Source organism: Trichoderma ghanense, assembly GCF_004382785.1.
Source record: "Trichoderma ghanense strain CCMA-1212 chromosome Unknown scaffold_1, whole genome shotgun sequence".
NCBI lineage: Eukaryota > Fungi > Ascomycota > Sordariomycetes > Hypocreales > Hypocreaceae > Trichoderma > Trichoderma ghanense.
The window spans coordinates 769,391-794,546 of record NW_027395664.1 but is presented as its reverse complement, the minus strand read 5'-3'; the positions used below and the strand labels follow the sequence as shown (position 1 = coordinate 794,546).

Sequence of the window (25,156 nt, the reverse complement as noted above, 5' to 3'; positions counted from 1 at the left end):
GGGGGGGGGGGGGTTGTCGGTTTGTTCGTGTGGCGGTTGAGGCAGAGAGAGGCGGAGAGGCAGCGAATCTGGCGTGGGATCTTCGTTATCGCGATCAATTCGGCGGCAGAGCAGCGCGGCGCATGTGGGAACAGAGCCTGGCTGATTACTAACCCCGAGCAACTGGTGCGTCCCAGCAGAAGCGAGCGTCAGGGCATCGACGGTGAGAGATTGGCCCGTATCTGTGGCAGGAGATGAGGTTGCAGAGCAGAGGAGAAGAAGAAGAGAGAAAAGCGTAGCAGAGCGAATCTGCGTCGTGCTCTGGTTACGCCCTCGCCCACTAAAGCCAGTGCTAATACCAAAGCTGGTGCGGAAAAGGACAGACTTTTGAGATTCAATACGAGCAATTGCCTCGAAATCAGGGGTCTCCCGATTATGTCAGGCTAGGCCTATCCAAGGCATGAATTTTCTGCCGTACTGCTACCGCCTGGTACCAACGGTAGCACCTCTGACGGGACAATGCATACAGATGGGGTTGCATGCAGTTTCGCGATGAGTAACGGTAGAATTGCCAGCATCGTGATGCGAATCTGCCTAGTCATGGTACTTGTGTGACTCGAAATGCCATTGTCTGTGACTTGGACACGGCTGTTCCACTGTCAGTTGACGCTGTACATATGGATTCAGGCCCTGCAGGCGTGCCTTGAACGCTGTCATCAAGAATGACCCTGTACCTGTGGCGCTTGTAGCGGTACCTCTGACCCTGTAGCGCTGTCGGTGCGCTGGACAACGCTGAACGCCCCCCCTGTTCCAGGCATGTGCGTACCTGGACGCTACCCGCAGTACTTCCCTATCGAGTCCTGCCGCGCATTTCTAGCTCGACATTTCTGCCTCCAGCTTGTCACGACTCCAGCCGTTGTCTTCATCCTACATCTCTTACTGTCCACCAACGTGAGAGTCCAGGGCCGCGCAAGACACAGAGCATCTCTACAGCATCTTTCACAACCATCTTTGCAATGGCTTCTGACAAGATGGACCGCGGCCTCGACGAAATCATTGCAGACAAGGTCCGTACATCTCCATCCGCCTCGATGCCGCCAGCCTCGTCGTCCGCAGTCGCAAGACAACCGCTGACTCCTCCACCAGCGCAGCAATGGATCTCGAAACCGACGCGGTGGCGACCGCCGTCGTGACCGTCAAGACTACCCCCGTGACGGGGTGAAAAAGGTGCGTCTTGTCTCTCGCTGTCCCTTTCAGCTGCCACGCGAGGCTGACCCGCCACTTGCTCCAGGTTGAAACTTGAACCCTCCTCTCTTCCCTTCTGAATCGTCTGGCACTCGACCTCGTCAATATACTCTGCGCGCTCCTTCGGTCAAATCGAATCTCGGAGTCTTTGTCGATCCGTGACGCGCGTCTTACGCTGAAAATTTCCTCGCTAACGAGCTCTTGGGTCGACCCTGCAGTCTCTCCGCAACGAACCTCGAAACCTGGATAGGTTGGTCTTTAGAATACTATAACCAGAGAGGTTCTGGAACATGTACTGATGGGTTTGCTACAGCGAATGGGTTCATGATCGATACGAAGAGAACAGTACAGTCACATCCTACCTCTATTCACTCACCTCCACCCCCTTGGAACCCGACTCATGATTCCCAGCGTATCGCCAAAGAGGCCCTGCACCGCGTCGCAGGCGCGAGTCCCCCAGCGGGTAAGTTCTTGATAACAAAGGGCCGACGCATAGAAAGAAAAGACCATAAGGCCAGCTAACGATCATTTTAGCGGAGATGCCCGGGGCACACGTCTCCGCGTAGAGAACATCCACTACGATCTCACCGAGGAAGATCTCGATGTAGGTCATCTCGGAACACGACAGAAGCCGGCCGACATAGTGGTCTGACATGATCAACAGGAACTTTTCAGAAGAATTGGTCCCATAACGAAGCTGCAGCTTCGCTATGACCGGTCTGGGCGGTCCGAAGGCGTAGCTTTCGTGACCTATGAAAGCAGAGACGACGCCGCTGAAGCCGTCAGACAGTTTGATGGCGCCAACGCGAACGGTACATTACCCTTGGGCTTGTGTTGCTTCTGTATCATGCGACTGACGTGGTGCGTAGGCCAGCCCATTCGTTTGACCATACTGTCAGGCGGCCCTTCTAGGAACCCTTTTGATACCGCCGTTATGCCCGGCAAGCCTCTGTCGGAGCGCATCTCTGCTCCTGGTGGCAGATCTCGATCGCTCTCTCCTCATCGCAGATACGACGAAGAAGATGCGGCTCGCAGAGGCATCGACCGATATGTCCCAGGAGGTAGTCGCTCTCGAAGCCCCATGCCACCTCGTCGTGGAGGGCGCCGCCCTGGTGCTCGACGAGAGGGTGGTGGAAGGGACCAGGACGGTGCTCGTGGTGGCCGAGGAGGCGGAGGAGACGGCCGTGCTGCACGGACAAACGCGCCGCGACCCAAGAAGACCCAGGAAGAACTGGATGCCGAGATGGAGGATTACTTCAACGCCCACGGCGGGGCGGCAGAGCCTGCTGCCGAAGCCGCTGCCGAAGCTGCTGCGCCCAACGGAGAGGCCGCTGCGCCTGCTAACGCTGATGACATTGATATGATCGAGTAACCTGACTCATTACGCTACGCTCTTGGGGGACAAAGGGGGAATGGGGAATGCGATTCACGGGGTATCTGGAGTATCGGCTCGTTGTTTTGCAGAAAATGCCATCCGAAGCCTGGAAGATGGAGCATATATATTATTAAAGCAAGGTTGTCGTTCCGGAAAGGATTAATGGTCGTTCAGGCAAGGAATCATGGTGTTTGACGAGAAGCATGGTGTTTGACAAACTCTCTTTTGCATATTATGGACCGTAAAATCTATAAACAAGACTTCGTTGCCATTGGCTTTCAAAGTCTTGTCATTCGGTCTATTGACTGAAACAGATCCAACGTTGATTGGCAAGCGCCATGTCACCAAGAATGATATCGTGGCCCGGACATGTCGATGTGGGAAGTGCACTACGGCTTAATAGACATGCTGGAGATTTCGTCAGCTCAGATCTTTAATACGCCATAGCTGCAACTCGTCAAATGCGAAATCGGCGGCACAGCACTTTCCCCTTCCCTATTCATCCCTCCTCGTTATTCCCGTGAAGGTAGTCTTAGGAAGCAATGGCTTCAAACTCGAGCGCAACGCCGACAAAGGTCGGGATTCTCTCGCTGGGTGACATGGGCGCTGGGATTGCGAGGCTATTAATTGCGCATGGGTTTCCCGTTTCTACAAACTGCCAAGGACGGAGGTGAGCTTCGCTTCTCATTACATAGATTATCAATTGTGAGCGAGGAGTATAAAGAACTGAGAGATTATCGCTCGCCTTAGTGAGGATACGGTGGAGAGAGCGCGCAACGCCGGCGTCCAGCTTCTCTCGTCTGACTTGGAGCTCGTCCAGCAGTCGTCCGTCATCTTCTCCGTCGTGCCACCCCGAGACGCAGAGGCCACCGCTCAGCGAATCGTCGATGCTTTGTCGGGGAGTTCCCGAGCAGAGACGCTGTACTATGTCGATTTGAATGCCGTTGCGCCTTCGACGTGTAAGAGCATCGCGGCGCTGTTCGAGAAGGCGAGGGTGCCCGTCAAGTTCATCGACGCTTGTATCCTGGGCGGACCTCCCAGCCTGAAGAAGAAGCAGGCCGACAAGGAAGGGGAAGAAGCCGATGAGTGGGATCGGCCGAGCATCCCCGCCTCGGGACCCGAACTGTTGACGTCGCTGCCGGACGGGGAGAGACTCACCTCCGTGCTGAAGCTGCGGACGATATCCCCCGAGATTGGCGCCGCGAGCGGCCTCAAGATGTGCTTCGCATCCATCACCAAGGGCTTCACGGCGTTGGCCACGCAGTCGTTCACGACGGCGCACCGGCTGGGCGTGGCGGACGAGCTGAAGCGCGAGCTGCGCGACATGGTGCCCGCGATGCTGACGCGGGCGGAAAAGGGCGTGCCGGGGATGCCGCCCAAGGCGTACCGCTGGGTGCGCGAGATGGAGGAGATTGCAAAGACGTTTTCGGAGGAGGGCGGCTGGGAGGGGACGGTGTTTGAGGGCATCGCGGGGGTGTACCGGGCTGTTGCGGAGGATGGCGTTCTGGGGAGGGAGAAGATTGGGAAGAGGAAGAGGGGGACGAGTCTGGATGATGTTGCGGCGGTTATGGCGGAGGGGTTGGAGGGTAAGAGGAAGAAGAGGGAGTGAGAGAAGATGGTGTGCTTTTTGATCATGGTGTATTGAGAAGTGGTAGTTATATATACAGCTAAGATATGATGAAGAGAGGTTGTGTTGATAGAATACAATGCTCCTTTAATGCTTCAGTCCTGCCAATGCGATCGTTCCGGCCTCAGCTATTCCATATGCCAAGTTTTCCAAGATACCCATCTTTGCTAAAGGTTCTCTGCCGTATATCCTCGAGTGAGGAACGCTCAATTTGGTCTCCCTGCCGCCTGGGAGACCCTCGCCAGATAGATAGACGGCTGCATTCGACAGAGCGCCAAAGTGCTGTCCAATGAAACCCTCGACGGGCTCGGGCTCCATGGGAATTGCAACCTCTCCGGCAACGCCAAACGCTACGCCAGGAGTAAATGGTTCCGTAACGTTGGGGAGAACGGGTGCAGACATGAAGAACTGGATCTGTGAGCCCTGGGGGGTGAAGCCCTCGCCGTTCATCGACTGCATGAAGTTGTGCATTTCTTCTTCTTCCGAGAGGGAAAAGTGCGTTCGCTGAGGGTCGAGAGAGAGCAGACCCTTTTTGGCTCCCCAACCGCCACCGCCGCTCACTATGATCAAGAATCAGCATCATGAAGTGAGTCTCAACATTTGTCCCCNACCCCCCCCCCTAGAGGAGTGATGTCACTTACAGATCTTGTATAACCGGCCGCCATGGCTATAGAGCTGTTTGAGGTGCTGAGCGGTGGCCTTTACAGTCTCCCTGATATCATCGACATCTGGAAGCGCTGCTATAGGATTAGGGGCTTCCTCGAACCATTCTTCCAAAGTGCTCGACGTCTCCGGATGAGGGGTAACCATTGCCCAGACCCCGACTGGGCCAGACAAGATGCCCGACTGGGCATTCTGCTTATGGAGTGCGTTCACGATGTCCTCTAGCTCTGTAGACGCGGGTATGGTCTTGCCGTCGACTTCGATGCCCCGAATAATGTTGCCAAAACTCTCAGTCACAGTTCGCGGACGAGTCAGGGGCATCAGGGGTGCCCACATGTCGAGATGGGCTAATGACTTGAGATCCTCCTCTAACAAGACTTTGACAAACTGCGAATGCTTTTCCACTTGCCGAGTAAGCTGTGGCGTACCAGGGGTCAAGTCAAACTCGGACAACAAAAGCGTAGATGCTCGGTTGTTGTGGAACGTAGTTCTCGCCAGGGGCAGCGTCAACGCGGGATCCCCCAAGCTGAAGGTCAGGGCAGACACGGAATCCGCATCGTCTTTGGATTTTGGCGGCTGCTCGTGCCACAGATACGGCAGCATGTCGTCCAGGTGGCCTCGTAAGACTGACACGCCCTGCAGAGGCCTGAGTGATCCTACCGGGGCTGCCAGATGGTCGACTACTGCGCTCAGCACGTGGAACTTGCCCACGTCTGCCGAGCCAGCCATGAGCCTGGCAAATTCTTTCATCAAGTCGGCATTTTCTAGGTCTTTGGCAAAGTTTGGCGTTGTGAGGAGCACTGCGGCGTTGTGGCCGTTGGCATTGTCCAAGATTTTCCTTCCTCTCAGTTTCTCCAAGATCTCGTCATAGTTGATCTAAGCGAAGAAGAGTGTGAGCAATCCGTTCGTAGAATGCAGGATTATTTGACTCACCTGTCTATTCTCCGGTATCGCGTATGTGAATCTTGTCTGACTGGTACGGGAATTGCTCGAATAGGATCTGATGAGAGCTGATGCGCCTCGCCTTGGAAGCAAGCTTCTCAAGGCTTTGGGAGACAAACGGGTGATCATTCTCTATTAGGATCAGTTCTGAGTAGTATCGACTTTATAGGCTTGAGCAAACAAAAAGCTCTCTGGCGTAAATAGGTCAATTATTCATAAGAAATATCGAATTGTATGGGTTATCACATGGAAGATGATGACAAGGCTCGAGGATCTGAGTTGTACATGAAATTCCATGTAAGAGCAGCTGTGGCTCGACTGTGGCTTGACTGCCAATTCCAGCTGGATTCCCAACTGCAACCCCGCGGCACCGCCACACCCCTCAGCACATCCCACCCGATAAGATTCCATGACTCAAATTTCAGACCGGGAATCTCTGACTCTGAATCCGATAACGCAAACCAGAGCCAGTCACTTTTTTCCTTTTCCTTTAAGAGGCCGAGTTCTTGACGCTTAGGGTTGACGAGGAGGCCAATTTGCTCTGCGGCTTCCCCCGAATTCCATCCAGCACGACGTTCAGAATCGCGGCTCGGGCACTTCGAGTGCGGCCACTTGTCTGTCCTGCAACCGCAACTGCAAGATCTTTCACCGGCACACGTGCGATCATGGCGACCAACTCTGCGCGAGGAATTCCCAGTATGTCGTGGCTTTCTCGGTCTGTCGCATAGCTGGAGAGGAATAGGCACTAAAGAGTTGTGATATACAGTCCCGGGCACCGAGGGCATCCAGGAAAGCACCACCGCGCCTCCCAACGTCTCCAACGAGGTCAAGCAGGAGGTTGCCGGCTCGACCCAGTCTGCTGCTCCCGGAGAGCACGCCTCAGGTCAGGATGCAGGCGTTGTGCCAGCTCCCGAGGGGCCTCAGAAAGTGAAGTCTGAGAAGGAGTGTAAGTGATCCCGAGCTCCTCTCCAGTCCCAGCCCAGAGTCCCTGCTCAAGGACTACCGATCTGACTTGTTCGTGCAGTGGAAAAGGAGCGCAAGAAGGCTGAAAAGGCCGCCAAGCTCGAGGCCAAAAAGGCAAAGGCCGCCGCTGCCGCCGCTGCTCCCGCCAAGGAGAAGAAGGCCAAGAAGGAAAAGGTCGAGGAGGAGCCGCTGCCGGCATACGTCGAAGATACCCCCGCCGGCGAGAAGAAGCGCATCCGATCGTTCGATGACCCCCACTTCAAGGCATACAACCCCGTCGCCGTCGAGTCCGCTTGGTATAGCTGGTGGGAGAAGGAAGGCTTCTTCAAGCCCGAGTTCACCCCAGACGGAAATGTCAAGGAGGAGGGCAAATTCGTGATCGTCCACCCGCCTCCCAATGTCACCGGCAGCCTGCACATGGGACACGCCCTCGGCGATTCCCTTCAGGACCTGATGATCCGCTGGAACAGGATGCAGGGCAAAACCACCCTGTGGGTTCCTGGCTGTGATCACGCCGGTATCTCGACTCAGAGCGTCGTCGAGAACATGCTGTGGAGACGGAAGCAGCAGACCAGACACGACCTCGGCCGAGAGAAGTTTGTCGAGACTGTCTGGGAGTGGAAGGAGGATTACCATAAGCGCATCAACAAGGCCTTGACCAGCTTGGGTAGCTCGTTCGACTGGAGCCGAGAAGGTGTGTTATGATGGACATACATGAGTGACATTGCGGCTAACAACGGGCAGCTTTCACCATGGACCCCAACTTGACAAAAGCCGTCAACGAAACCTTTGTTCAGCTCCACGAGGAGGGCATCATCTACCGCGCCAACAGACTTGTCAACTGGTGCACGCAGCTCAACACTGCACTTTCGAATCTCGAGGTCAAGAACAAGGAGCTCACTGGACGGACGCTGCTCGATGTCCCCGGATACGACAAGAAGGTCGAGTTTGGTGTCATTGTTCACTTCAAGTACCCCATTGAGGGCAGTGATGAGACCGTCGAGGTTGCCACGACTCGTATCGAAACCATGCTGGGCGACACCGGTATCGCCGTTCACCCCAAGGATGCCAGATACACCCACCTGGTCGGCAAGTATGCCGTCCACCCGTTCATCGAGGGCCGCAAGCTGCCCATCATTGCCGACGAGTATGTCGACATGGAATTCGGAACCGGTGCTGTCAAGCTGACACCCGCCCACGACCCCAACGATTTCAACCTCGGTCAGAAGCACAACCTGGAGTTCATCAACATCCTCACTGACAATGGACTGATGAACGAGAACGCCGGACCATACAAGGGCCAGAAGCGTTTCGACGTCAGGTACGCCATCCAGGATGCTCTCAAGGAGAAGGGCCTGTATGTGGATAAGAAGGACAACCCCATGACGGTCCCGCTGTGCGAGAGGTCCAAGGACATCATTGAGCCGATCATCAAGCCCCAGTGGTGGGTGAGGACGAAGGAGCTCGCTCAGGAGGCGCTTCGGGCTGTCAAGGAGGGCGAGATCAAGATCCGACCCGAGAGCGCAGAGAAGAGCTACTACCGCTGGCTTGAGGACATCAACGACTGGTGCATCAGCCGACAGCTCTGGTGGGGCCACAGATGTCCTGCGTACTTTGCCAAGATTGAGGGCGGCTCAGACGGTATCCCCGAGGAGAAGCTCTGGTTTTCTGGACGAAACAGGGAAGAGGCGGAGAAGAAGGCCCAGGCGGCGCTGCCCGGCAAGACCTTTACTCTTGAGCAGGATGAGGACGTTCTTGATAGTAAGTGGATGCGTCGCATACAAGTGCACTGAATGCGGATACTAACCCAGCTGATAGCCTGGTTCTCGTCCGGCCTGTGGCCGTTCAGCACATTGGGCTGGCCGGAGAAGACGCTTGACTTTGAGAAGCTGTTCCCCACGAGCATTCTCGAGACTGGCTGGGATATTCTCTTCTTCTGGATCGCCAGAATGATCATGCTCAGCTTGAAACTTACAGGACAGGTTCCGTTCAAGGAGGTGTACTGCCACAGTCTTGTCAGGGATTCCGAGGGCCGGAAAATGAGCAAGAGTCTTGGTAACGTCATCGACCCCCTGGATGTCATTGCCGGCATCAAGCTGGAGGATTTGCACGCAAAGCTCCTTCAGGGCAACCTGCACCCCAGCGAGGTTCAAAAGGCGACCAAGTACCAGAAGTCTGCCTTCCCCGATGGCATTCCTGAGTGCGGAGCTGACGCTCTCCGTTTCACCATGATCAATGCCACAACTGGTGGTGGCGACATTAACCTGGAGATCAAGATGTAAGCAGGCTACGAGATCTGGTCTCTGAATACAGCTAACAGTTGCTAGTATCCACGGTTACCGAAAGTTCTGTAACAAGATTGTATGTTGTTCAAAAGCTCATCGAAATTATTCTACTCTCTTGGGTTTTCCTGTGCTAACACCAGTTCAGTTCCAAGCAACCAAGTTCGTCTTGGGAAGTCTGCCCAAAGACTTTGTTCCCTCAAAAACCGGAGCCGTGCCCGGCAAGACTCTGGCCGAGAGATGGATCCTTCACAAGATGAACCAGGCGGCCAAGGAGATCAACATCGCCCTTGCCGACCGGGAGTTTTCAAAATCCAGCATCATCGTTTACCGCTACTGGTACAACGAGCTCTGCGACGTGTACATTGAAAACTCAAAGGCCATTATCCGCGATGGCACCGAGGAGGAGCGCAACTCGGCCATCCAGACCCTGTACACGGCTCTGGAGACGGCGCTTACCATGATCCACCCCTTCATGCCGTTCATCACGGAGGAGATGTGGCAGAGAATGCCTCGGAGACCTAGCGATGAGACCAAGTCCATCATGGTGGCCAAGTATCCCACTTACAACCCTGTTCTCGACGATCCCGCGTCGGAGCAGGCTTACGAGCTCGTGCTCGACTGCAGCAAGGCTTCGCGATCGCTCATGGCCGAGTATGCCATCAAGGAAGACGCTGAACGTAAGCAATACCCCCTAACCATATGTTGTCTATCATCAATCTTCTAACCTGACATCCAAAATAGTCGTCATCCAGGCGTACAATGCCGAGTCCCTCAAGACCTGCCAGAACGAAGTCGCCTCCATCAAGTCCCTCAGCGGCAAGAGCGTCAAGACCATGGAAGTCGTCGGCCCTGACGCCCCCCGCCCTCTCGGCAGCGTCGCATACCCCGTCTCCACCGCCGCGTCCGTCTTCTTGCACGTAAAGGGTCGCGTGGACATGGACGCTGAGATTGCAAAGGCGCAGAAGAAGCTCGAAAAGACCGGCGCCAACATCCAGAAGCAGGAGAAGCTGCTTGCCGACCCCGGCTACAAGGAGAAGGTTTCGGCGACCGTCCAGGAGGCTGACCTCAAGAGGCTGGCTGATGCCAAGCAGGAGAAGCACAGCTTGGAAGAGACGATTAAGCAGTTTGAGCAGCTCAAGTTGGAGTAAGACGGCGTGTACTGTTGTACCCCTAGATTACATCGAAAGAGTACATTTTCCCGTAGACGGCAAGAGTAAAAAGGCTAGAGTTCCAGACTGAAGAGTATCAGAAAAATAAAAAGAGCTGTTTACAAAATGAAGCTCAAAACGTTTTGTCAAATTATCAACCTATATATGAACCCTAACTCCAGCCCAGTCCCCCCTTTGCGTGAAACAAAAGTCTAGATAGCCAGTGATTTGAACACAATGAGCAAATCCCCAGTGTCGTGAGGGATTTTCTTCTGGGACAGCTACCAATTTCCCTTGCCTCCTCCCCCTTTGCCGCCCTCAGCAGCAGCAGCCTCGTCCCTCCTACTAGCCCCCCCACGAACGGGCCTCGACTGCGCCGCCTCATGCCTCTTCAGCTCGTCCGGCACCTTTGAAATGGAGCTCTTGCTCAGCATCTGCTTGAGATCATACAGCACGTCTGCATCCTCGTTGCCCAGAAAGGTAATTGCGACACCGCTCTTCCCGGCACGACCGGTACGACCGATACGATGCGTGTAGCTCTCAATGTTGGTGGCCATGTTGAAGTTGACGACGAGCGAGACGTCGGGCACGTCGATACCACGGCCGGCGAGGTCGGTGGCGACGAGGACCTGCGTCTGGCCGGAGCGCACCGACGCGAGGGCCGCCTCCCGCTGCTCCTGCGTCTTGGAGCCGTGCAGCGTGACGACGGACCAGCCCATGGCCTTGATGTCGCGGGCGACGGCGTCGCAGTTGCGCTTGATGTTGACGAAGACGATGATGGGCGGCGCGAACTGGCCCGACGACAGGATCTCCTGAAGGCGCTTCTTGCGGCGGTCCTCGCCCGAGACGAACTCGACGCGCTGCTCGACCGTGTCGACGGCCTCGCCGGCGTTGCCGATGGTCACGATGGCCGGGCGGCGGAGGTACTTTTTGGCAATCTTCTCGACTTGGGGCGGCATCGTGGCCGTGTACATCATGGTCTGGCGGTAGCGGTCCTTGCCTCCCACGTAGCGCTTCATGAGCTGTGCGTTTTCGGCGTCGTCGGTGTCCGGCTTCTCGTTGGATACCGGGAGGGCGTCGAGGATCTTGTTGACCGAGTCTTCGAAGCCGAGGTCGATCATGCGATCGGCTTCGTCCATGATGATGTAGCAGCACTGGACCAGGACGAGCAGTCTCCGCTCGATGCAGTCCACCAGACGACCCGGCGTCGCAACGATAATCTCGGCGCCATTTCGAAGCGCAAAGGCCTGTTCCTCCAGCGAGTGACCACCAACGATACTGACACACCTGAAGCCCAGCGGCTCGGCGAACTTTCTTGCTTCGGTTTCGATCTGCTGCACCAGTTCACGGGTCGGCGCAATGATGAGCGCGTACGGGCCGTCGTTCTTGTTGGCTTCCGTCAGAGGCGGCAGGTCGGAAATGTAGACCAACAGCGGCAGTAAGAAAGCGGCAGTTTTACCGGAACCTGTGACGGCAACTCCGATAAGATCGCGGGCTTGCAGGGCAATCGGGATGGCTGCTCGCTGAATAGCAGAGGGTTCCTTGTACCCAACTCGGTCCACGATGTCCAGCAGACGCCGCGGCAGCCCTGATTCCTCCCAGTTGCGCATGGGGTTCGGGATGGCGCCTCCCTTGGTGGAGATGCCAAAGTCCTCCTTGAAGATGCGCCAGTCTCGCTCCCGCATCTCGTTGAGCGCCTTCTCCGACCAGTGCCGCCCCAGGCCCGTCTTCTCCGCCCTCTCCCTCGCCCTGTCGCGCGCCCTGTAAAAGTCCTCCATTATGCCAATCGCCCGCTCCCTGCCGTGTTCCGGATCGCGCTCCTCAATCATCTTTGCTCGCTTGCGTGCCCGCTGCTCGGCCTCCTTGTCGAACTCGCCACCGAGGCCGGCCAGTGAGCCGCCTCTGTTGACGCTCTGGCTCGCATACAGCGGGTCGTTATCTCTCGATGTATCCTCGTCCGCGTCCCATTCAAAGTTGAACTTCTTCTCCGTCGTCCGCATGCGCTTCTTCTTGGCCGAAAAGGTGGACTGCTGGTTGACCTCTGGGCCGAGGTACCGCGACCGCAGCAGCGAGTCCTCAATGTCCGCCGCCGAGCGCTTGACCCCGTCCGTCTTGGAGTTCTTCTTTCCCTCTCGCCCTCCTCCATCACGACCTCTGCCACTGCCGCTGCCTGCGTTTGGCGGCGGATTCATGGCCCTCGGGCCTGTAGGCGGTGCAACGCCGTTGGGAACGCCGTTGGGGGTTGACGAGCCATTGGCGAGAGAGTCCCATTTCCTTTCTTCCTGTCGACGCTTCTGTTCTTCCTCTGCTGCCTTGCGCTTCTTCTCTTCTTCTTCCTGCTTCGCCTTCTCGGCCGCTAGTCGTTCGCGTTCCGCCTTGGGGATGAATCTAGGTTTGGCCGCAGCAGCATCCGCCGCCTTCTTTTTCCTGAGAATCTCCTCGATGTCGAGGGGCATTTCGAAGCGGGTATATAGTTTGTTCACTAAGGAAAGAAGGAGTACAAAGAAAGGCTTGCGGCATCTATTGCGGAAATGAAGGGTTAGGGATTTGAAATGTTGACGAGAAGACGATTCCAGAACTGAGTTGGAGCGAGTAGGAAAGCAGACAAGGCTATCATCACTTCTGGCCGAAGTTGGAGACCCACTCCCCAATTCTATCCAATGATATCGTGCAGTAGTCAGCGGGTCTCTGTTAGCGCATGCTCAGCCTTGGGAATCTCGAAATCGATTCAAATTGGCAACCTCCAAAAAAAGAAGCCTCCCCGCGATATCATCTGCCCCATTCTCCGGGACCATATCAAGCCCCAGCCAGTTGCGTTCCGAAGAAGAAATCACCACCAAGTCGATGTCCTCATAGCCGAAGCTCCCAATGGCCTCCCCCTCCAGCTTCGTCCAGCTCGCAAAGAGCCTCCCCGAGCCGCTGCAGCGCTTCTTCGCGCGCTGGCCCCCGGCCTCGCTCGTCGCCCCCGGCACCCCCCCGACGGCCTTCCAGGAGCAGCGGCCGAACCCGTTCCGGTTCTACAAGCACCCCGTCACGGGGCGGTGGCAGGACCCCGTCTACTCGCAGCGGCGACAGGCGCAGCTGGTCAAGCTGGCGCGGGAGCACGGCGTCGAGGAGCTGCTGCCCGAGACCACAAAGGGCACCGAGTACAGGCTGGCGCACCGCGTCGAGCACGGTCTCAGGGTCAAGGGTACGGGTGTGGGACAGAAGGTCAAGGGTCACATTCACGAGCGACACATGATTGCAAAGTACGTCCATGTCACTGCTTGCTTTGAATATTTGTTTTTTTTTTATTCGCCGAAGGGCAACGACTAACATATTGTGCAGGATGGAACAGAGGAGAAAGGCCATGCTGGATATGCCCAAGCTTATCCGGGCCTGGAAAAGTGTAAGACTCGTTCTTCTTTGACTGAATGACCAGACATAGCTGACTTTGTAACGCTGCAGATCGGGAAGAGGAACTGGACAAAGTTTCCGAAATAAGCGTCACGATACAGGAGAGACGTCCCTTTACCCTGGCGGATATGTACATACGCCATGTATTTCTATGTACAACAATGAGAAACGAATACACAGATTCATTCCAAATGCTTTTCAAGCTCCTCTTCCTCTCCTCGTGGTCCATCTGTTCCCCGTCATGTTTGTAAAAGCAAAGGCTCATTCGCGTCACGTGATCTCGCTATGTCTAATTTTGCCGCCTCAAACATCTCTGATACAGTATCCATGTAAGAGCCATAACTCACAGCCAAAGCATTCTCGACGGCATGTCATGACATTCAGTTCACTTTTCTAAAACCACAGATTCCTCGTTAACCCACCTCACTCCATGGCCGTCTCCTCCCCATCCCACTACGACGTCCTCAACCTCACCCCCTCCATCCTCAACACCCAGCATGACCCCTCCACGCTCATAAAGCAGGCCTACCGCAGAGCCCTCCTCCGGCACCACCCCGACAAGGCTTCAACTTGTACTCCTCCCTCAATCTCTTCAACATCAATATCATCATCATCATCATCATCGCAAACAAGACCCTCAGCCACTCAGCTCTACACAATCGACCAAATCACACAAGCCTTCACAGTCCTCTCATCACCCCTCCAACGGAGCACCTACGACGCCACCCTCCGCCTCACCAGAGCCAACGGCGAAGCTACACAGACGCGCTTCCAAACGGGCATCGAAAACGTCGACTTGGACGACTTGCAGTTCGACGAGGCGGAGGAGCGCTGGTATAGGTCTTGTCGCTGTGGAAACGAGCGCGGGTACTCCTTCGATGAGGAGGATCTAGAGGGGGTCGAGCAGGAGGGAGTGCTCATGGTTGGGTGTCACGATTGCAGTCTTTGGCTAAAAGTTCACTTTGCTGTAGCAGAAGACGAAGGGGAGGCAGAGGCAGGTGACGGACATATGTCAATGTCAAATGGAAAAGGTCCAAGTTGACCATATTTCTGTCCAAATCAAAGAAGCTCTACCACGTGTCATAGCGAGACCTAATTAAATTCAATGAGGAGTGAGGGCGGGCAGCACTGAGCAAGCATGAATCCAGGCAAAAGGCGGTTGATAAAATAAAAGTAATATTATAAAGCAATTTTAGTAGTTTTTATTTTGTCCAGACGGTACGCATCAAGAGTCTAAAAGCAGAACCTTCAATATGCTCTTCTTCAATCCTCCCTGCCGGTCCGTTGAGAGGGGGAACCAAACCGGTTCTCGCCCCGAAAGTGATTTGCGTGTTTACCTAAACGATGCCGAAGCTCTTGATCAAAAAACGAAGTCTTCCATCCACTCCGTAGACACCAGCCCATCCGATACCAAAGCGACCAAAGCCTAAAGATTCATCCCCGTTCCCCTTACTGACTTTACTCAGCCTTGGGTTCTTCGGCGGGGGCAGCGGCCTCGGCGGGGGTGTCTTCCTTAGGGGGAGCCTCAGCCTGGCCGGCAGAGGTCTCAGCCTCAGAAGAGGTCCAGAGGGTCTTGAATAGTCGGTTAGCAAGATACGCAGTCAATGGGAAGGGATGGTCGACGTACGAGGTTGTCACGGAGAAGCTGCATGATGAGAGTGGAGTCCTTGTAGCTCTCCTCGCTGAGGGTGTCGAGCTCTGTGGCATTTTGTCAGTAAATGTCGATCATGGTCGCCAAGTAAGTAAGAAGCCAGCCGGTCAGGACCAAGATTGGTCCCTTTCGCTCGTTTCCCTCTCGACTATCAGGAGTGATTGAACTTACCGGCAATGGCATCGTCAAAGGCCTGCTTGGCAAGGTGGCAAGCCTGGTCGGGGGCGTTGAGAATCTCGTAGTAGAAGACGGAGAAGTTGAGGGCGAGACCCAGGCGGATGGGGTGGGTGGGAGGCAGCTCGGTCTGGGCAACCTCGGTGGCCGCCTTGTAGGCCTCGAGGGACTTGTCGGCAGAGTCCTTGCGGCGGTCGCCAATGGCGAACTCGGCAAGATAACGGTGGTAGTCACCCTTCCTGTAGTGGGAACACGAAATTAGCTCAAACTCAGCACACTGCGGGCGGCATGGGAGCAGCAAGGGAAGCGCACATCTTGTGGTAAAAGACCTTGGACTCTCCGGACTTGGCAGAGGGGATCAGGTGCTGATCAAGGACCTCAAGGATGTCGTCACAGATCTTGGCAAGCTCGGCCTCGATCTTCTGGCGGTACTCCTTGATCAGGGCGACCTGAGAAGAGTTGCCCTTAGACTCCTCCTTCTGCTCGATAGAGGTGACTATTCTCCAAGAGGCACGGCGGGCGCCAATGACGTTCTTGTAGGCAACGGAGAGGAGGTTGCGCTCCTCGACGGTCAGGTCGCGGTCCTCGGAGGCGACAATCTTCATGTTCTCAACCATCTCTGTTGGGCGGCCTCGGTCAGCGCGATCGATCCATCGGACGGCGGGGGAGAGAGATAACAGCACGCCGAGCTACTCACCCTCATATCGCTCGGCCTGCTCGGCGAGCTTGGCCAGGTAAACAGCATCTTCGTGACCCATTTTGACGGTAGGAGTTTTTGCTTTTTCTGATGTTTTTAATGACAGCTGGTTCCTTATCAGTCAGCAGGTTGTACGCGTCGGAGAATGGCGTAACGCAAGTGGGAGACGGTTCAAGGGGAATGGCGAGCGTTTTTTTGGAGGAATTCCGCGAAAGGAAGGGCAAGAAGAAGGGGAAAATCAGACAAGGGACACAGAGCAAGGCAGCAGCCAAAGCCTCATCCAGCCAAAAGGTAAATTCCTGCGCAAGCGAGCAGGCGCCGTGGCAGGAACAATGTGCCGCAGGGCTGACTCTGCAGACGAGGTCCGAGTGAGGCTTGCTCTGCTCCCCCGCTCCTAAACCCCTTTGGTGGGGTTTCGACACGGACAAAGAGGTGTAGTGTAGCGAATGCGCCAGCTCCCGCGACAGACACGCAGCGCTTCAATCGGCAGAGACGAGGCCATTCCCAGGTCCCCGATGCGCCGACACGGTCGCTGAGCAGCCGGTCGGGCGTCTCAGCGCGATTGACGGCTCTGGCTGCGCTGCCTGCTGCGTGCCCAGGGGGGCCAACCCATGACGACAGCGAGGAGGGGCGCGCGCCGTGCATAAGGCGCTCACCCAGAGCAGAGCGGGAGCTGGACGGGAGAGGAGGATGCACTGGTTTGGATCGAGGGCAGAGGAATGGACGGGAGCGACAAAATCAAGCCGGCAGAGCTGCAGAGTACGGGGGGAGGAATACGTACGTACGATGAGGCGCGGGTTCGGACAAAAAGGGGGGTTTCCTGCTTCGTTGAGAGAGAAAGGAAAAGGGAAAGATTTCGAGCTGTTGATGATGGAAGGGGTCCCAGTTATTAGCCAGCGCATTGATTCAGAGGCCCAGCGGCCCAGCAGCGGTTTGCTCAGCGCCATGGCAGGCCTCACGTGCCGCGCAGGCCTGTCCTTTTCGGGGCTTGTGGGTGCCGGCGGGTGCCAAGGTGGACGAGGTACCAGTACTTGGCAATACTTGCGCGGGCGCTCAGCGACGCGGCTGAACTGCATGGCCACGCTCGCAATCTCGTACCGCCAGGTTCCAGCGCCCACCTCCTCAGACTCCCTGTATCATCACGTCACCAAGGCACCTCGCGGAGGTTGGGGGCACAAATGCACCATACAAGGCACATCCAATGTAGTTGTACATTACATGCTGCATGCCCTCTCCAGCTGCAGCAGAGTCCACGGCATCAACTCGCGTTCGTGGGCGGCGTTGACGCACTTGCAGCTCTGAAGTTCAGTTGTTCAAAGATCATCGCCGCCCAAGGTACAGTACCTCGTACCCGGTACTTCGACGGCCTGCAGCAAACCTCTCAACCTCCTCATCAGCGCTGGAGAGAGGCGCTAGCTTAGTTGACCCGTGGCCGCGGGTTCGTCATCGTCACTCCTGTCGCTGTGCTGTGCTGTGCCTTGATTCTCTGCTTGTCATTCCCCGTCCCATCGAAAATGGCACATCACGGTGCTGCCTAAAGGTCCTATATCGACCACGGCAGCCAATCCGCATCGCCTTCCTCATTCACGAGTTCACACGACCAGAGAACCTCTGAAGACGAGGCTCCGGAGATACGGTCACGCGGCTTGGGGCCAAGTTGTCAACAAGGCTCATTGCTTGGGGGCACGAGATTGCGGCCTTGTCGAGCAACGGCCGGTTCATTTCCCTGGATCCCGGACGGCAATCCAACTCCATGCGCTGCTCCGCTCTAGGATGCTTTGGGAAGAAGCCAATCTCTGTGCGAGCCACCAACACATGCGATGCCTTGGACTTGCAGCACTCTTCTCTTCTACCAACAAGCGATGGCTCAGGGTAGTTGTAATTTACCATGTCTACTCCGACTGTATCACGATGCAGACGGAGCAGTTATACTACTGGGATCAATTCTAGGTAATTCGTAGTTGCGTGTATTACGGAGTAATATGAACCACGGCGATCCTACTTCAGCTGCCCCAATTACCTCTGGCTACCTCCTCTGGCCTCTTCTATCTGTCAGGTACTACTACCTATAGATAATCAGGCACCGTCTCTTATAATGACGACAGAGAATATCGATGCCCCGGTGCAAGCTACAAAACTCTGGATAGCTTGGTAAGGTAGGTAGTCGCTGCGTGTTGCAACTGCGATTTTCGAATTGGCTTCTATTCGCTTCTACCGCCGGACAGGCACTTGCACTAAAATGCAACCTTGAGCGTACCGAGATATCCCGGCATCCACACCAGAACATCTGATGCCTCACACGCACCCAGTCAGTCCACCGCATTATCTGATCGTATCGTAACCTGGGTATGTAAGCTTTCTTTGCAATTAAACCTCGATCGCATCGCGGGAGTTGACGGGTCTGTTCACAGGCGAGTTCGATCCCTTGGCGATTCACTCGAGCTGTCGCATCTCCGATGCTTTCAGTTGGCTGCGCTATGGCATTTACAGAAGTTGACACACTTGTATTCTTACTTTGGTGCTCAGGAACCATATAAGGCATCTACTAGTCTTCCTCAATAAACCGCATGGTTTTTTGGTGCCCTCAACTCTTCAGTAACATGTGCATCTTCATCTCTTCTACGAGCATCAGCATCAGCAATTTCATGATCAAATCCTATTGTACTCCGTAATCCCCATCCACATTACAAGGTGTCTTACAAGACGCATCACCAACATCCCCCACCCCGAAAGAGCAGCACCGCCACTAATCCCAATCCGCTCACGCCCATCATCGCATCGAACCACTCGATTGCAGTGATGACGCTCATTCAAACCCCTCAGACCATCCAGCCCTCTCTGTAGGAGCATTAGCAGGACCACCTTTCAGCTCCAGTTCCTCAGGCCAGAAAGCTCCAATTGCTACAGCACGGTCCTTTGTACTTACACTACGTTACGTACCTTTTACGGCAAGCCGGTTATTACCTTGACTTACCTCTCTACCTTAGGTACCTTATACTACCTCAATCCTTTCCTCCCCTCCAACGTATCTCTTCCTTCAAACAAACAACCTCGCAATCCCTCCAACCAAACAAACAAAAACACCAAAAAATGCTCCGCACAACTCTCACCAAGACGGCCGCCCTCCGTCCCCTCCGCGCCGCATTCACAACCACCACCCGCGCCATGGGCGAAGGCGACACCGGCGCTCCCCCCAAGACCGGCGGCCAAGGGTAAGTCAGACAAGTGAAATCTCTCTGATCCTGGCTCTCTGCGGCAGATTGCAATTGCAGCGAACAATTTAGAAGGAATTCGGGCTAATTTGATCATCTGCGTAAACAGTGACGCCTTCCAGCGCCGCGAAAAGGCGGCCGAGGACTACGCCATCCGCCAGCGCGAAAAGGAAAAGCTGCTCGAGCTCAGGAAGAAGCTGACCGAGCAGCAGGAGCACCTCGATCGGCTCGCCAAGCACATGTACGCGCAAAACCCTTCATTTCCTTTTTCCTGATATGATCCAGCTTCTCGTACCTCACATCTTGGCCTGGCTTTGAAAGACTGACGTATGTTGACTCTTCTTCTCCACAGTGACGAGATTACCAAGGAGCAGGGCGGCGAGCAAAACTAAAGCGATGGCTGTCACCGGATTCACACGAGAGAGGGAGAGAGAGGGGCAGACGAGTCGATTCATCCAGACATTGGTATGAGGCGGGCTTGACTGGGCAGTTCAAGTTGTATTACTAGGAGGGAACAACAGCCCTCGGCGGTCGAACCGCCCTGTATACATCATGCTTGCGTATGTTCCCTGTCGCTGGGTACTATGCCGTTCTGTAGAGCTATACGAGCTCCTCTCCGCTTCGTGAAAAAGAAAAAGAAAAAATAAGAACAAAATGAATCCAATTTGTAGCAGAATGGAAAAAGAGCCACTACTGTGTCATGTTCCGCAGGACCTACGTCGCTCATGGGCCATGCGCGTGACGAAAAAAAGAGAAAATGCCTTTATTAGATTCAATGTCATCCCTGATGCCATCCCGGAACTCCAATTTCAACCATCAATGTCCATCCGATACTTGCTTCACCTCCGTCCCATGTAAGATCTATAGAAGCTCTCCGCCACGTCGCTCTCTCCGCTGCCATAGTGGCTCCCCAGGTTGCTGCTGGATTTCTGGGCCGCCGCGACCTTGGCCTGCAGGGCGGACGAGTTGGCGTCGATCCATTGCAGCTGGGTGAGGTGGCTGTTGAGCACGCGAACAATCTGGCTCAGCTGTATCGCAATGTTAGCATGAATACTCGCCCCATCGAAATCGCTTTTGCTGCTAGAACTTACCGGATCCTCAGCCTTGGTTCCCTTGCTCAGAGTTCCAGAGATGTCGTTAATCTCCTTGACCATCTTCGACAAGTCTCGCGACTTCTCGTCAAGCTGCTGGGTGAGCTTCTCAGCTAACTTATAGGTACGCTCACGCTCCTGGTCAGGTCCTCCAAGCTGCTCGCCAGGGCCCATCTGTTTAGAAAACATGTCCTGGACTTCTGATTCGTAACGGTTCAGCCAGGCCTCCAGCTCTTCCTGCTGGCTCTCCACGGCAGCCAGCTGGCGCTCAATCTCATGGCTGGCCCGCTCCGCTTCAAAGGTTTCCAGGTACAGCTTCTGGATCTTTTCGCCATTGTCCACGAGGTTTCTGTCCCAGTTGGATACAATTGTGGCCTGTTCCTTGAACTGCTTTTGATACTTTGACAGATCAGAAGCCCACCGAGTGACAATGTCCTCCATCGTCTTGTTCTTCAACCGGGCCATCTGAGAGGGAGGACCGGTGGTGGAAGCTCCCAGTGGGTTAATGGTACTGGTCTGGGCAGCTGGCTTCGCCGCATCCTTGTCACCGGCGGGCTTGGCTCCAAACAAGCCACCAGTCGTAGTCGTAGTCGACGCTGGTGCTGTTGTTGTCGTAGTCGCGGTGGTGGAAGCAGTCGTGGCAGGCTTGGTGGTGGCGCCGGTACCAAACAGCGAGGTAGCAGGTTTGTCAGTGGTGGCAGTAGAAGCTTTGGGGGCTGTCCCGAAGAGGTTGCCGGCTGTGGCAGTGGTTGCGGGGGTTGCTGAAGACGAAGTCGTAGTAGCAGTGGTGCTAGCAGGCTTCAGTCCAAAGAGACCCCCGGCGCCTGCGGTCGCCGGAGTGGATGCAGCAGCCGAAGCGGTTGTTGCAGCAGGAGTGGTGCCAAAGAGACCTCCACCAGAAGTCGCCGCTGGAGTCGTAGAAGTGGTGGTCGCAGCCGGCTTGGTTCCGAAGAGCGTAGAAGTTGTTCCGGCAGCCGGCGTAGTAGCGGGCGTGGAGGACGCAGACTGCGCGGAGGTGGTGGCGGCCTTGTTGCCAAAGAGCCCTCCAGACGCTGGCGTGGTAGAGCTGGCAGCCGCAGGTTTGGCAGCCCCGAACAAGCCACTCGTGGATGATTGAGTTCCGCTGCCGAAGAGCCCTGATCCTGACGTGGTAGTAGTCGCAGGTTGTGAAGTCGACGCCGAAGTAGTGGCAGGCTTAGCAGTGTTGCCAAACAAGCCGCTGGCCGGGGTGGTGCTGGTGTTGGTCCCAAACAGATTGGAGCCTGCAGCCTTGGCTGTGTTGGGTGGCGGCGCGCCCGCGGGCGTCGTCGATGCCATGGCGAACAAGGGCTTGGCAGGGGTAGCAGCTTCAGTCGTCGCCGGAGTCGTGGGAGTTGACGCCTTGTTTCCGAAGAGGGAAGAGCCGGTGTTTGCAAACAAGCCCCCGGCAGCAGGTGTCGGAGTTGCAGTTGGGGTTTTGTTGGCATCTCCTCCGAACAAGCCCCCAGTAGCCGTAGGAGCCGAAGCATCCTTATTGCCAAAGAGGCCGCCGGTGGATGGTGCCGCCGTGCTGGTTGTCGCTCCTCCGAACAAGCCGCCTCCCGAGGTCGAGGTTGCGGTGCTTGTTCCGCCAAAGAGGCCACCCGTTGCTGGAGTGGTCGAGGCTCCTCCAAACAGGCCACCGGCCGAAGTAGTAGGAGTGGAAGAGGATGAAGCAGCGGCCGAGCCAAAGAGTCCGCCAGAGGCTGGCTTCTGGGCAGCGTTGCTCTGACCTCCGAACAAGGACCCGGGCGGGTTGGTAGCAGGAGTCGTGGTATTGCCAAAGGAAAACTTGGGCATGCCAGAAGAAGCTGCGGTGCCGAACAGACCTCCTGTGGCCGGCGCCGTGCTCGTCGTGTTGCTGGGCGCGGCGCCCGAGGAGCTCGGGGTGCCGAAGTTGAACGACATGGCGATTGCAGTCGTTGATGCGCTGCTTGTTCGAATCGTCGACGATCGCGAGAGTTGAAGAGGTGTGAGGCGACAGGCAGCTAGATACGTGTAAGCAAGGGAGGCTCAGCAGCTGGTCATGGCATCCCAAAGCTCAGCCGAGATGCAGGCAAGGAATTGGAAGTCGTACGAGATTGCCGAAAGCTCAGAGCCGTGATGCCTCCAAGGTGAGCTGGACGAGAACAAATCCTGGGGCGGCTCAAGGCTGACGAACGGTTGGCCAGGTGCTTTTTTCGCGGTTCTGTTTTCCTGGAAGCTCAGACCCAGCGCGCGCAGCCGTGCTGTGGCTGGTGTCCACACATACCTGCAGCCCACAATTGGCGAGTCACCAGCCACACGTATGCATTATAGTGCCGGGTCCTTCCCCACGTGACGATAGCACGCCTACTCTCGAGAGTGAGCTCCATGCCATGACACTCGATGATGCGAAACACCTTCATTTCCAGGGCGTAGACGCTGTGTCCCTATTCCACATCCTGTCCATTGCCAGTACACAACTGTACATACACGACTGAGCCACTGCGCAACACCGGAATGTCCTGAAGACGTCACTGTATCTGGCCTCGACGCCGTCTGACCACTCGACATTCGTTACCTCACCCGACTACAACACCCTCGATAGCCTCTGCGAATTGAATCCCACCGCGGACGCAATACCACCCTGGATCGACTTGCCAATAGCCGCTCAGATCGATAGAGTGCTTTCACGACGCAATGGCGGACTCCCGGGAACTTGAACCCCCGCTGCAGACCCACGTCGAGGACCCGGGGGCCCATCAATTGGGTATGCCTTCGCTCTGGATCATATAGGTCACCTCGTTGTGATCAAGTACCTATTGCTGACACTCTGCTGTAGCTGAGGCTTCAGATTCAGAAGACCAATTCACAGATGCACAGTCCGCACCGACGAGCCCCGGCGTCAGCTCACCAGTCCCCAAGACGAGGGTGGAAAGGGTCGGCACTGCACCCTCGTATGGGGAGGTGCCTGGCACAGCAGCATACAGTATGAGGGAGCAGGATGCCGAGCCCGACGAGATTGCCATGGGACCCGAAGATGCTCCTGAGCCTTCGCCATCTGCTCCTCCCGAACCGGGCACGGTCCCCGTCACAGTCGTCGAAGAATCTACTGGAGAGTATCCTGGCCAGCACAGCGCAGAGGAACAGGAGAAGCACAAAGCGGATGCCGCGCCCGATATAATACTGAGTCCTAATGGCGAGATACGGAATGGCAATGAAGACGCTATCTCGGGTATTTACACTACAACGGGTCCGAAAGCTGTAGGATAGACATCAACTGACTGATCTAAAGATGTTCCCCTTTCACCCGCCTCGTCTTCAACCCGCTCTAGGAGAGAATCCCTGGCATCCTCTCAGCCAACAATACTGGCTGCACCACCACACCAAGAAGCAGGCGACGATGCAGCAGAGGAAGGGCAGGGCGGAGACGATGACTTTGGGGATGACTTCGGAGACGACTTTGACGATTTTGAAGAGGGCGGCCACGACGACGACTTTGACGACTTTGAGGATGGTTTCCAGCATGCCCAGCCCACCGAACCCACGACATCAGTGCCTCCACCAATCCCACCACAACAATCACTACCATTTGTATGTACCTGACAGGATGGAGCTTTCCTGATAATGAGTGCTGACCTTGCTATAGTCGATACCCGACTTTGATGGGCTGAGCCTGGATGAAGTCATTTCCGCAATAGAACCATGTCTACCGAGCCTCTTCCCCCCTGAAGAGCTCGACTTCCCAGCCTTTCCGCAATTACCAAGAGACTCCTCCATTTTCCTCACCCCACGCTCCGCTTCGCTGTGGTCTCAGCTCGTCGCTCCTCCGCCCCTCGCGCCGCCCGACTGGATCCGGTCGCGCACCCGCCGCTTATTCCTCGTCTCTCTCGGAGTGCCCGTAGACTTGGACGAAATCCTGCCAGCTTCCAAGCAGAAGAAGCTCGTGCTGCCGTCGCTCAACATCCCCGCGACGTCGCCCAGAGGATCGAGCGACTTGCGGTCGACGGCAAGATTGAAACAAAGCGATGGAAACGCCTCATCTACATCGGTAGACTCACAGGGCAAGCCATCAACATCCAAGAGGAGGAAAGGACCGCCGCCCCAGCCGGAGCTAGACCTGGTGGTGGCGAAACAGCTCTGCCAGACGACGGACGAAGCGCTCGACGGCATGACGGACCAGGAACTGAAGCAGCACGTGGCCAAGCTGGAGGCCATGCAGGGGGTCGCCAAGGAGGTGCTCGAGTACTGGACGAAACGGACAGACGAAAAGATTGGGGATCGCGAGGCATTTGAGGGTGTTATAGAAAACTTGGTAGCGCATGCCCGTAAAGTACGCAAGTAGATCATTTTTGTGTTTTCGCTGGATGATATATATTATGGATTTTTTGTCCTCTACTATTTTTTCCAAAGCCAACTGGTCCACCTCCGTAGTGGTTTGTACTTTTTGTTCATCACCTTCTTTCTCCAGACTCTCATGCCCCCTTTCACGCCACAGTCACCGAATATCACCCCTGGATGGTAAAACTTCTCTAGCTTTATAGCCCCATGTCCACTGACGCCGCTACCTAAACCTTGAGGAGACCCCGTTGTGAGATCCCGCGCTACAGCTCGTGTTCTGTCTTCGAGCCTTTGACTGCCGACTCCAACCTCATCTCCTTCCTCTCCGCACGCTGCAAGGTATGCCAAGAAGGACATGATACTTGTTGATACTACGCTCCCTGTTGGG

The 25,156-nt window shown here is 55.8% G+C and overlaps 11 protein-coding genes across 11 annotated transcripts; 6 read left to right on the top strand and 5 right to left on the bottom strand.

Annotated features, from left to right (window-relative positions):
* Positions 1-995: 995 nt before the first annotated feature.
* CCMA1212_001629 (Aly/REF export factor 2) lies at positions 996-2,596 on the top strand (the record flags this gene model as incomplete). The annotated part of the gene is made up of 8 exons (XM_073699047.1): positions 996-1,046; positions 1,126-1,206; positions 1,443-1,474; positions 1,538-1,569; positions 1,636-1,687; positions 1,759-1,828; positions 1,889-2,036; positions 2,094-2,596. The coding sequence occupies 8 exons, from the start codon at positions 996-998 to the stop codon at positions 2,594-2,596; spliced, it is 969 nt and encodes a 322-aa protein (XP_073562699.1).
* Positions 2,597-3,141: 545 nt separating this feature from the next.
* Positions 3,142-4,208, top strand: CCMA1212_001628 (uncharacterized protein; the record flags this gene model as incomplete). Its single annotated transcript, XM_073699046.1, has 2 exons — positions 3,142-3,269; positions 3,350-4,208. 2 exons carry the CDS (start codon positions 3,142-3,144, stop codon positions 4,206-4,208), a joined length of 987 nt encoding a protein of 328 aa, XP_073562700.1.
* A 105-nt stretch (positions 4,209-4,313) lies between these two features.
* CCMA1212_001627 (uncharacterized protein) lies at positions 4,314-5,960 on the bottom strand (the record flags this gene model as incomplete). Its single annotated transcript, XM_073699045.1, has 3 exons — positions 4,314-4,786; positions 4,868-5,765; positions 5,823-5,960. The coding sequence occupies 3 exons, from the start codon at positions 5,958-5,960 to the stop codon at positions 4,314-4,316; spliced, it is 1,509 nt and encodes a 502-aa protein (XP_073562691.1).
* Positions 5,961-6,328: 368 nt separating this feature from the next.
* On the top strand, positions 6,329-10,227 carry CCMA1212_001626 (uncharacterized protein; the record flags this gene model as incomplete). Its single annotated transcript, XM_073699044.1, has 8 exons — positions 6,329-6,527; positions 6,598-6,777; positions 6,856-7,488; positions 7,539-8,555; positions 8,613-9,072; positions 9,122-9,155; positions 9,225-9,756; positions 9,821-10,227. Coding segments are annotated over 8 exons (3,462 nt in total), but the record flags the coding sequence as incomplete, so codon positions are not given.
* A 281-nt stretch (positions 10,228-10,508) lies between these two features.
* Positions 10,509-12,683, bottom strand: CCMA1212_001625 (Pre-mRNA-splicing ATP-dependent RNA helicase PRP28; the record flags this gene model as incomplete). Its single annotated transcript, XM_073699043.1, has 1 exon — positions 10,509-12,683. One exon carries the CDS (start codon positions 12,681-12,683, stop codon positions 10,509-10,511), a length of 2,175 nt encoding a protein of 724 aa, XP_073562693.1.
* A 412-nt stretch (positions 12,684-13,095) lies between these two features.
* CCMA1212_001624 (Diphthamide biosynthesis protein 4) lies at positions 13,096-14,665 on the top strand (the record flags this gene model as incomplete). Its single annotated transcript, XM_073699042.1, has 2 exons — positions 13,096-13,475; positions 14,029-14,665. 2 exons carry the CDS (start codon positions 13,096-13,098, stop codon positions 14,663-14,665), a joined length of 1,017 nt encoding a protein of 338 aa, XP_073562694.1.
* Positions 14,666-15,081: 416 nt separating this feature from the next.
* Positions 15,082-16,206, bottom strand: CCMA1212_001623 (uncharacterized protein; the record flags this gene model as incomplete). The annotated part of the gene is made up of 5 exons (XM_073699041.1): positions 15,082-15,195; positions 15,251-15,321; positions 15,446-15,687; positions 15,761-16,067; positions 16,146-16,206. 5 exons carry the CDS (start codon positions 16,204-16,206, stop codon positions 15,082-15,084), a joined length of 795 nt encoding a protein of 264 aa, XP_073562695.1.
* Positions 16,207-16,421: 215 nt separating this feature from the next.
* Positions 16,422-18,035, bottom strand: CCMA1212_001622 (uncharacterized protein; the record flags this gene model as incomplete). The annotated part of the gene is made up of 4 exons (XM_073699040.1): positions 16,422-16,840; positions 16,927-17,276; positions 17,335-17,443; positions 17,744-18,035. The coding sequence occupies 4 exons, from the start codon at positions 18,033-18,035 to the stop codon at positions 16,422-16,424; spliced, it is 1,170 nt and encodes a 389-aa protein (XP_073562696.1).
* Positions 18,036-19,235: 1,200 nt separating this feature from the next.
* Positions 19,236-19,749, top strand: CCMA1212_001621 (ATPase inhibitor; the record flags this gene model as incomplete). The annotated part of the gene is made up of 3 exons (XM_073699039.1): positions 19,236-19,357; positions 19,467-19,598; positions 19,710-19,749. 3 exons carry the CDS (start codon positions 19,236-19,238, stop codon positions 19,747-19,749), a joined length of 294 nt encoding a protein of 97 aa, XP_073562697.1.
* Positions 19,750-20,196: 447 nt separating this feature from the next.
* Positions 20,197-22,374, bottom strand: CCMA1212_001620 (Nucleoporin NSP1; the record flags this gene model as incomplete). The annotated part of the gene is made up of 2 exons (XM_073699038.1): positions 20,197-20,385; positions 20,449-22,374. 2 exons carry the CDS (start codon positions 22,372-22,374, stop codon positions 20,197-20,199), a joined length of 2,115 nt encoding a protein of 704 aa, XP_073562698.1.
* A 753-nt stretch (positions 22,375-23,127) lies between these two features.
* On the top strand, positions 23,128-24,772 carry CCMA1212_001617 (uncharacterized protein; the record flags this gene model as incomplete). Its single annotated transcript, XM_073699037.1, has 4 exons — positions 23,128-23,197; positions 23,270-23,680; positions 23,723-24,021; positions 24,077-24,772. 4 exons carry the CDS (start codon positions 23,128-23,130, stop codon positions 24,770-24,772), a joined length of 1,476 nt encoding a protein of 491 aa, XP_073562252.1.
* Between the last annotated feature and the right edge of the window lie 384 nt (positions 24,773-25,156).